The sequence below is a fragment of the Diadema antillarum genome, unplaced genomic scaffold (genome assembly GCF_040938485.1).
Source record: "Diadema antillarum isolate AM-2024a unplaced genomic scaffold, OU_Dant_1.0 scf00000103, whole genome shotgun sequence".
Taxonomy (NCBI): domain Eukaryota; kingdom Metazoa; phylum Echinodermata; class Echinoidea; order Diadematoida; family Diadematidae; genus Diadema; species Diadema antillarum.
The window spans coordinates 4,742,169-4,753,257 of NW_027270992.1; the positions used below are offsets into that span (position 1 = coordinate 4,742,169).

General features: G+C 40.9%; 1 protein-coding gene across 1 annotated transcript in view; it reads right to left on the reverse strand.

The window, feature by feature from the left end:
* Positions 1–10,903, reverse strand: part of LOC139718953 (dedicator of cytokinesis protein 7-like) — a 49,611-nt gene extending 38,708 nt beyond the window's left edge. Inside the window, exons 1-13 of the mRNA XM_071630399.1 lie at positions 10,857–10,903; positions 9,735–9,828; positions 8,987–9,162; positions 7,966–8,161; positions 6,820–7,038; positions 6,077–6,162; positions 5,271–5,337; positions 4,425–4,649; positions 3,609–3,753; positions 2,598–2,809; positions 1,648–1,741; positions 874–1,036; positions 169–286 (exon numbers count right to left, since the gene is read on the reverse strand). Coding sequence (XP_071486500.1) covers positions 169–286; positions 874–1,036; positions 1,648–1,741; positions 2,598–2,809; positions 3,609–3,753; positions 4,425–4,649; positions 5,271–5,337; positions 6,077–6,162; positions 6,820–7,038; positions 7,966–8,161; positions 8,987–9,162; positions 9,735–9,828; positions 10,857–10,897 — 1,836 coding nt within the window. The 5' untranslated portion in view covers positions 10,898–10,903. The remainder of the gene's footprint in view (positions 1–168; positions 287–873; positions 1,037–1,647; positions 1,742–2,597; positions 2,810–3,608; positions 3,754–4,424; positions 4,650–5,270; positions 5,338–6,076; positions 6,163–6,819; positions 7,039–7,965; positions 8,162–8,986; positions 9,163–9,734; positions 9,829–10,856) is intronic.
* Between the last annotated feature and the right edge of the window lie 186 nt (positions 10,904–11,089).

Below are 11,089 nucleotides of genomic sequence, written 5' to 3' on the forward strand. Positions count from 1 at the left end.
GTGTGGATTCATGCGGGCATGAATTATATGAATTCAACTGAAGCAACATGAGAACTACGACATGAGAAGCCACACTTTTTGAACACAATTGTTATCCTTCAGTAAAAGGGTGTTGCGGAGTATACCCAGCACTTGGATAGACAAAGAGAGGCTGACCGACAAACATACCTCCATGCCACTCTGAAAGTCGTCTCCGGCCAAGAACTGGATCTTGACCGTGATGTTTCTGGCCGATCCCCCGCGGTTGGAGAAATTGAGGCTCCGCGGGTAGACAAACAGCAGATTCCTGTTGGAAAAGCAGATTGCACAGGATTGTACCAACATTTGCCCATGAGAAATGCCAAGTCCACATGCTCTTCTGTCAATGACGTACCACAAGCATCATCTACAGCTGACTATAAAGTCATTAGACATTGCACTAAGTCAACTATTCTCTGAATCTAAATAAGTAGAAACACATGTTTAATAAGCACGATATTCTTAGTGTTAAGTGTATCAAAATCAAAGGGATGAAGGGAGACAAAATTATAACATCACATCATTACTTTCATCACATGGTGTTCATTCTCCATTATATCGAGATGTTGATTCCACACTATTCAATCTTTTTGAAGGCTGCGATGAAAAATGAGGGTTCAGATCGGTTTCTAAGTTATTGCTCCTGTCTTTGTAGATCCAAAATGAACACAATATTATGACGATGTGCAAAATTAAGGGTTTATGCACAAAACAACCCTATCAGCTCATATCTCAATTTTCTAATGCAATCAACCAAACAGAATTATGAATTTGTGGAAGAGCCCTTTTGATTTATAATCAAAGTATAATTTCTTCAGAACTAGGGTGTGCTTGTATATTTCATTTTTTTCTCACCTGTAGACACTGTGGGGTACGTAGACTTCTCTAGTGGGAAACTCTTGTATCTCCTTGGTGGGCCTGGTTCTGTTATCCGGGAAGGGTCTGACTTGGTAGAGGTCAGGGGTCAAACAGTATGACGGGTGGTCCACCACGGGTGAGATGTCCAGCTTCAGTGACCCTGTGAGGGGGGGGGGGGTATAAGATATATGCAAATTTAGTCATGGCTTCCTGTTCAAAATGCTCTGTTTTTTTACAGCCTCACAGTGGAAATCCACAACAGTGGTGGCATTTGTCAAACATCCTGGAATTCTTGGAATATGTTACAACTCATACAAAGAGGTAACACACATGGAGAGTTACAGTTATAGCTGGAGTGAGTAAGTAATTAAAGAAGAATGAAAATCAAATATGTACAGGGTATGTGGATTGAGAGAAGGCAGAAATATTAACTGAACACTTTAGCTATGTCTGAGGAAAATCAGACAAGCAATTCAAAAGTTATGCATCTTCAAAGCTATTCATAAGATATACATCTTCAAAAGTTTGGGTATTGCCATCACTAGATAAGATGACTACAACAATTTGTTATGTTACAGTTGTAGGCCAAACATTTAATGAAACTAAAGAATATTCTGCAAAATTGCATTTTCTCATGAAATGTACACAGTGATTCCACTTGTTACTGACATGTGCTGCAGGTACTATTATTCCCCCTTGCCTTCTGAAAGAGGTAAGCCAGGCACTTTTTCATAATGCTAGAGAAATGAAAATATTATTCAACAATCTCACCTCGAATGCACTTGAGCCTCTTGAGGACGGTCGTCGGTCTCTTGAGGTCTGCCAAAAACTTGTACAGGTCCACGTCACTCAATTTGTCTCCTTCCTGCAAAGGTGCAAACATATTATCCCATTTCAGTGCCAGCTATCAAGCCTTCAGTTTTTTCCAATACACAGTCAACCTCACTCAGGTTGAATCTAAAGGGACTGGAGAAAATCGTCACGACTTTCGCAAATTTTGACTTGCAAAATAGAATTAACAAAAAGTTTATATCCATCCAGTGTAGGTGCTTTCTTTAACTTAGCCATTTTTTTTTTTTTTTACTTGGGCGAGGTCAACTGTGTAGGTGGGGTTGACTGTATAGTTTTATGGCATGCCTGAGAAGAGTGTGAGAGAGCAGCAGACATAGCCGGCAATCAATATATTCAAGACACGGCTACCAACATTCACAACCAACAATCAGGGAGGTTCCAAAGAGCAATGAGGGGCATGGTAGCAATCTTTTGTTGAAGACACAAAGTGAAACTGTACAAGTGTATACTTTCGTGTGAGTAATTTTTCGCACACGGCTGGGTAAGATGAGTTTCGGGCGTTTGATTTCACAGAATCGTGACATTGCATAGTGGTACAACGTACATATAGCAAACAAACATATTTGCGTGCTATTACTTTTGTGCTAGTTTATAGTTGCGCGAAATACGCAAAAATTTCCACTTTTACAGTAAGGTACCACCACAGTGGTGCATGCTTTGTATTGTGATTATTGTGACAGTATTCTTCGATGAAAAATCTGCTTGTTCTCACATTTCCTTGCAAAGTGAAGCAGCGGGATTATATATGATTGAATTCATTAGGTCAGTATCTGAAGATGCCAGCCCAGTGGTTGATGAAAAAGCAACCAAAATGAAAAAAGAAAAGAAAAGAAAAAGATGCGTTGCTATGACAACCAGGATGTTCTCACCTGCTTGAAGAAGCTGGAGACGGTGATGGTGACAGGGTGGAAGGACTCCAGGTTGCTGATGTCATCCTCCACCTTGTAGAAGCTCCTCCTCTCCGAGCTGTTGCGCTTGAGGGAGGACGAGGCGCCGTCGCCGCGGCGAGGAAGAGAGCCGTACTGGCCCGCCTCTCCGGGGCCACTCTTCTTACGTCCATGCTCCAGGCTGTTTGATTTGGCTGTTTCATGCAGAGAGCACCAAAGGCCAAACGCTCATTCATATCTTTCACAGAAAGACCCATAGTATAACACTCAAGAACATAATGAGGTCATATGCATGCATTTGGTCTGGATTGTCAGATGCTCTTTTTATCACGTAGTTACAAGAGGATTCTATTTCATGAAATTGACGAGAATCATTGTTTGTTTTTTCTTCTGAATTCATTCAAGGGGGTAGCAAGGCGGAGACATTGGTGTACAGGGAAGTATGGGATACATACATTCACAATGCATCATGGACTTTTAATCTATGATAAGAAATGTCAATGACTACTTTAAATATCTGAGTTCTAATCATCTGCCTACAATATCTATTATCATCATAACACTGCACATAAAATCTATCACATATCATTATCAATTAAACATTGCTTCGAAGTTGTAATTGCCTGTTCCAGTACAGAAATCAAACCTTCCATCACATGTAGTCTCATCCACATGTGTATATCTGCATGTGTAAGGTGTAAGTCTGTATACCATAATGGTGCTTTGTATGGTGAGGCTCAACAATGAGAAGACGGTTATACTGTGTACAGTACCTGCTATAAAAGTATAGTTTTGATCAGATTAATCACGCAACATAGATCCACAGCAGAGGTGGATATGATTTTCTGAAGCAAATAAAAATATTTCAAAATACCGATAACCCTGTGAACATCATTGGCAACCTCTCTACATACAATGTCAACGGCATTACTATATTGCGGAGCTGGGAGGGTTAAATGTGAAACCAGAGAGAGAGGGGCATGTCAGCCATACCCAGGTCTGCCTCGGAGCTCCTGTCCAGGCTGCTGGCTCCGTTGATGATGTTCATGAGGTGGACGGCCGTCCAGGCCAGGGGCATGCGATAGGCTCCGAGCTTGTCACAGAAGTACATCGATGTGGCCCGAATCTTTTCAAGGTGCTAGTGGTAGGTAAAATGCAACGGAAATCACTGGTTATACACTAAAGCACCTTCATGAAAAACATACCTGTCTGTGTCCAACAGAAATATGCTCTTTTTACCTCCAATAGACTGATCACTTAATCTTGCATATTACCCAAAGATGTCACCGACGATAGAAACTGCTTTTTTCAGATCTGGCAAACACTAACTTTAATATCAAGAGGAAGTAAATGGATAAAAAATTCCATTCATAGTTTAATTTCTTGTCCTTCTAAAGGGTGAGTGAGGTACCTAACTTGGCAAAATGTCAATTCAATTTGCCAATCAGTAACAGTAGGATAAGCTTTGGGGCTACTTCTGCAAAATTAGAGAACATATACGGAAGTACACATCTACACAGGTTGAGAGTCTTCAGAAAGAATAAAACTTTCAGGATAGATACACTGTACAATATACATGACGGCAGATGAAATATTACACTGTACGCTATTATCAGTTGCACATTGGAGTCAATCAATTACCTGTTTCCCGGTATTTCCATTGTTGTATTCAAATATCACTCTATAACTTTGATCAATTGACTTCTTAATGTATGGAAAAGGAATGCAGAAAACAAACAAACAAACAAACAAACAAACAAAAAAACACCCAATAAGTAAAAAACTGGTGCCGACCAACCCCTTTAATACCTTGAAATTGTCAGATTCCTTGACATAGGGTTCGGCGCACTCCGAGATGTCCCCCTGCTGGAGCACTTTCTCCAGCTTGATGACGATGTAGACGTCGTTGGAGGGGTAGGTTAGGGAGAAGATGGCTGACCTCGCCAGGCTGGACACGTCTGGGTAACCAAGGCGACCCTTCATCATGCCCTTGATGGAGTCCGTCATCATGTCGAAGTAGAAGTTCTCTGAAATCTGCATCATATTCACATGAAAATAAATACCAGGAAAAAAAACAAACAAATGAACTAATCTTTTTTTTTCAAAATAATCAAACATTCCCTACATGCTAGAGAAACAGAGTTACAAGTTGAGGGCACTCCCGTTACAACAAACATAGTTATAACAAAATTTCGTTACTCTGAAGTAGAAAAATTCAGGTCCCAAAATCATTTTCACTAACAACCACGGTGCAAAATTCCTGTTGGTTATAATGAAATTTCAGTATGACTAACGAAAACTGCAGGTCCAGAGGACTTGGGTACAATGGGAGTCACTTATATTGGCCTTTTGTTTTGCATCTACAGTTTGACTGCATTTGAAGATGAGTCTATTTACCTCAGTGACACGACATTTGCTCCTGTGAGAATTGCACCAGTCTTATTTTCCCAAAGGACTTTAGGGGTACGGTTGAGATAGGATTTGAAGTTTAGTTTGATGTGAGGATTAGTATTAGGGTAAAAGGTTATGCTAGCGGGGTAGAATTTATGTTTGGCTTAGCATGCAGATATTTCATAAGAGCAATCGTCACAGGAGCACATGTCATAGAACCATTTACCTCATCATTGTTTATTTATGAAAAAAAAACTAACTCACCTTCTTCTTTTCTCTCGCATCATACAGTGCCATGGTGGCGAATATGGGTTCAAATTCTGGTTCAAGTCTAGAAGAAAGTGAGAGACAGAAATCAGAGAAATGTGTATATTCAAGTAAGCATAGCTAGAGAGTATATTTCATTTCACGGCAGGTGTGGAATGGTTTTCGGTTCAATAAGAACTTTGCATCAGTAATGCATATCAGTAGTTTGACTGACTCTTAATTTCCAATTATCATAACATATATATGCACAAGACATCCCATCACTGCAATCTCAGTTTGAGGTGATGTTCACGCACAAAATGGTTGTATAAATCATGTATCAATATTTTCAATTGCTCTTGACTCTTGACTACAAAACGTTCACTCAATTCAATAGCACAAGACCTGACTGAATGGACTCCAGGGCACAAAATTTTCATTATCATTATTCCCCCCCCCCCCTCCAATTTGAAAATGTCTGAGTACTTCATGTGGCATGGAACTTGCATGACAGAAGAATATTTTGCTCATCTAAATTGTTTCTAAACATGAATGCTTGCATCAATATGCACTGAATGAGATTTTGACTTATTATACGACACTTTGCTGATATGCCTGTGTTTATGCTTTGTCATGCTGCAATGTCTAGTTCAGACAAACATGTAACCTCCTTTTCACTTTTCTTTTTCCATAATAATGCATGGGTTACTTAATTGTGTCCTGATGAAACCATGCTGAGACTGCCTGGGAACAGTAAAACATGAAAATTCATTGTGAGTTATTGTCTGAGGTGAAAAATTGATCACTCTGCCAGAAAATCTTACTTCAGCTGTAGGCACTTGATGAGAAATCGATATCCAAAGTGTTCTGCTGGAATGGGCGGTAGTGTCTTCCTCTCTATTGCGTCATTCTGGAAAACAAAGAACCAGGCAAGAAATGATTGACTCCACACAAGTAGTACCACAATTTGGTGAGGTGGGGACAAAACAAAGTACACTGAAAATTTAGGAAATTGACCTAGTCACATACATCAATTTGCTTTAGTGTGATGTGACTTTCAACCATATCTTGATATCAGAATGCCCCCTGTTACTTAGCTTTGATGCCCCCTCCCAATGGAAAATGTTAGAATTTTGGTTACAAAACAACATAAAGAGCAAAACATTGTTTCACTGTGCATATGTTTATGAAATAACTGGCTGCGCTGAAATACATGCAGCTTGGTTTGGTTCATACGGTGAATCAACATATGTTTGATTAATGTCAATCATTAAAAAAATTAATGGCTCTAGTAAAATAAAATTTACATTCTGCAGTAAAAATATGAAATATTAGACAGAACACAAAAATGACATAGCTTTGACAAAAAAACCCATTAAACTTGATTTACGAGGAAAGAAAATTGCATACTATGTCGATATGTGGTTTTGCCATCTGACAGCTAAAGTGAAGCATAAGTGTTGCTCTCTGACAAGAAAGTTTAAAGTTGCATTTGGAATAAAGACAAAGAGGAAGAAAAATTGGAGTGAGCACACACACACACACAAATAATGAAAGAGTGATTTACCTCATCCGGCGGAGGGTAGAGGCTGAATATATCGGTCTCTCTGTACCTCAGCCGAACCTCCTCGTTCATGCCGTCCTGCTTCTCGATAGGGATGCGATCCAGGAGCCCTGGCAACAGGGCGTCGTTCTCACTCCGGCTCAAATCGAACATGCTGGACGACCACGAGCTCCGCGGCGTGGAGTCGAGGTGGATCGAGGTCCTCTTCCTCTCGTTCGTGGGCTGTCCGCGAGAACAAGCGATATCAAGCAGAGCGAAAACCGTAAAAACTAAAAAAGCACTCTGAGAGCGCAGATCTCCACCAAGCAGCTACACTGTAATTCCCAACTATCATACACGTGCTGAAAATCATCCGATTTCCCATTATAGAAGCCTTTGTTTACGCCGTCGGCTTGCAGCTGTGCAGCACCTCCCACGAGTAGAGCACGCACTTAAAGCGCATGTATGCAAATCTCAAACACTCCCAACTTGACCTCTCAAGTTCATTGACCCTATATGCAAAAAGATAAAAAATCCTTCAAAAATCCATACAAATTCCCTGATTGCTACCAAAATTCAATCATCTGTTCCTTGTGTCATTATCAACTTTTCCTGCAAGTTTCATTCAAATCTAGTCTCAACTTATTTTGCAAACAGACAACCAACGCCAATGATCATCTAACCTCCTCCTTCCTTGGCGGAGGAATTAATGTGGGTCAGAACTGATAGAGGCTAAAAAGAAGTAGATGGGAACAGAATAGAGTGAATTGCTTTGGTAGCTTGTTTGTCTGTTAAGTCATAAAAAATGAAATTCTTCTTGATAACTGAAATGAGCTTCTGGTACGCAGCCATGATTTTACTTGCATAGGTATCTGCAGATTGTATTGTGCACAAGAGTGTGACCCTAAGCACTAGCATGTGCAAACTTAGCATAGTGAGTTGCATTATGGGATCAAAAATTGATGGTTTCTATGTATGCCGTGACAGGCAAACTTTAAAGGGTTTGACCAAGGTAGCTGATTTTGTTGTTGTTGCTTTTTTTAGTATGTCCAATTACAAGGAGTAATGGTCTTCCCATCAAATTGCAAAAATTGATTTTCAAAAACCATTGAGATTCCAGGTGTGTGTGAATGGGAATGTCTCAAATCGCAGGGCAAGTCATCCATTTACCGTGGTGCATTCCTCGCTATCCTCCTCGTCGATCTCATAGATGTGGCGGTTGGTCTTGGCCAAAGTCTGCTGCTTGATCTTCATGATGCTGCCCTGATGCGCCATGGCGTACTCCTTGTACTTGCGCTCCACGACAGACCAGGCGCAGGTGTACCACTGCAGACAGTCGCGCACCTGGAGCCCAACATTCTCCATGCTTTACGAGAAAGAAAGAATATTGGGGAATAAACAGAAAGAGATTTTTTTAAAAAGTGTTAGCTCCTTAGATTTTGTTTGAAGAGCGTTGTCCAATGACATTTGTTGTGCATTAAACCCACCATCATGTGAAGGCTCCTTTCATTTGATCGGTTCTGTAATGTAATCAAATCTTATGCATGCTTTGTTGACAAAAGTTGCCGAAAGGCTTGCCCTACCTAGCAACAACTACTTGAATTTCCAGCCTATGGAACTCGATGGGAGAGAGCAGGTCAATGAAAGGCTTCGTTTTCCAGGCTACAGGAAAAGAAGTACCCATAGATCATTATACATTACGGAAATGGTCCATTGGAAAAAGAGCCTGACTAGGTTGATTGTTGAATCTGGAATTGTGCATCTTGACTGTAGCTGGCATCACGCATGACCAGCAGGACAGTGTCATGCACATACTTTCTCTGTCTCCTACATGTATATATCCACAATCCACAGATTCACAAACAACTGAATGAAAAAAAAAAAATTGTGGGAAAAAAAAAAAGATAGACATAGCCATATTTGATACAAAACTTGGCAAACTTCACATGCCACCGAGTCAAATTTCATTGCATATCACCACAGTGGCATAAATATGTGGGTACTACCATCAATACAATTATCTAATTAGCAGTTGCAAGAAAAGATACAATAAGCCAATTCAATCCATAGATTTCAGTTTCTGTTGTCTTACTCGGGCAAAATGAACTAAATAACTTAGTCTTCACACAATGTATGCCATCCTCTGTTTTTACACATAATTCCTTCAATTTTCTGACATTATGACACCTACTCAGGGCTTGGCTGGGGTTGCTTGGTGGTGCGCATCTCGCGCGACAGAGCCATGACCTTAACATCGTCATCGGGGTATTCCAGGAGGTGGCGTAGGGGGTCCGTCTCCAGGGCCCCTTTGCTCTCGTTGACATACTCCTCATAGTCCAGGGGTTCCAGAATCTCAGAGAGAGGTATCTGTAGATGGACACAACAGGACCAGGATTGGTAAGTTTTTAAAGACAGTAGCCCAGGGGGGTGTTTCATCAACGTTTGTCAGCGCTGACAACTTGAATCACCATAGTAACAGTCAGTGACCAGAGCATCTCAGCCAATCAAAACCAAGGATTTTGCTGAAATTGTCAGCGCTGACAAATGTTGATGAAACACCCCCCTGGCCCTCACTGAAAAAAACAAGGACCTTTGAAAGGGGTAGAGGATCTTTTTTTGGGGTGGGGGGTGGGGGAGGGCTTTAAATAGTGCTTGTGGCTTGTTGAGTTAAGAGTCTATGCTCCTTCCCCCTTTCAGCAAAAAGAATTTCTGGGCAAAACTCTCCTTTAGAACATTTCACTTACACAATACAAGGTCATTAAAAAAATGAAAAAAATTCTCTTTTACAGACTGCACCTCCAAATTGTTCAAACAAAAGCATGTAATGTCACCGATCTCCTATAGGGGCCCTTTATCAATCCAGACAGCTGCTGCCACTTCAAAAAACATTATTTCTATCTATTTTTTTTTTCACTGAACGGTAGTTAGCAGATACTCACAGCGCCCGGGCTCAGGGAGCTGGTAAGTCTGGCCACATCTCTGGCTGAGTAGTGTGATGACACCTGCCGTCGAATGTCTGCTGCAGGCCGTGATCTGAAAAATACCAAACAACACAATGGTATGAAATCTTAATAGAGTCGAGCCACAATGTTTTTCCATACAAACCTAGAAGTAGAACCCTACAGCATGATAGACAGGAAATGTTGGATAGATGCAGTAAATGTTTTTACTGGTAATTTGTTATCAGTGTGTTAGTGTTCTTTGGGAAAGGGTGAATGAGGATTTTTCAGCTTCAGAATCTGTACTACCTAATAATATCAAGGCATCTAATTGAAGGTCGAGACTACAATGTGTAGGCCTACAATCGCTACATTACATATTTCTAGCATATTTGCTTATTAAAAGTATTATCATTGATGCAGTAGAATCTAATTGTTAGAATGTTTAATTATTGTTAGATGTGAAGACCAACAAACGCTATATAACCAACGCCACAATGGTTACGATCGATCTAAGAATTACTATCAAGAACTCTGTCTCTAACTAAGAAGTCTAATGTTAGATATCAGATAAACACTAACATTCTAACGTAGTAACAACAAAAGTCTAGCAGGTTTCAGTGACAGTGTCAGTGTCAGTTATTTTTCTGACAGGTCCCGGCTGACTTGTGAACTTTCAAGCTTGTCTATACATTCACCAAATAATCAAACTGAGGGAATCATTTTTTTTTTTTAGGGAAGACAGGTACAGTATACTGTTACTGGGCACTGGTAACATAGCTTTTACCGCACCCTGCCCTGCCCTGGCCTTCGAATGAATGGCACTGTCACACTGGACATACACTGCACTGTATGCACGTATGTAGAGCGGTGCACGGCAGCGGCAGGCCGTTGCACTCACTGCACTGTCAGTGCTAACGTTCTCGCGCTCCTTACCGTACAACCACAGCTGCACAGCACCAGCCTACTGCAACAAACCAAACTTCATTGAGATAAATCCGTCAAAATACACCCGGAAAGATGGTACAAATTCACTACGAAAATACTGTAACGGTGAACCACGGAGGAAAACAACATAAAACAAGAATAACTTTCAGAAATCGCGATGTTGATACTACTTACTTGTTTAGTTTTTGGGCGAAAGCCCTCTGACCAGAAGCCATGTTCAGTCAAATCACTTCCTGACTGCTCGGGATCGGATACAGTCGACTCCGCAAATAGTGGCACGGGTTTGGGCTGTTAATACGCACACCCGTACCCACTACGGGCCACAGAACGTACACAATAATATCCGCGGATACTTCTCCGTATAACCGAGTAAACACTGGGGAAAAACTCACATGTGCGTGGCTGTT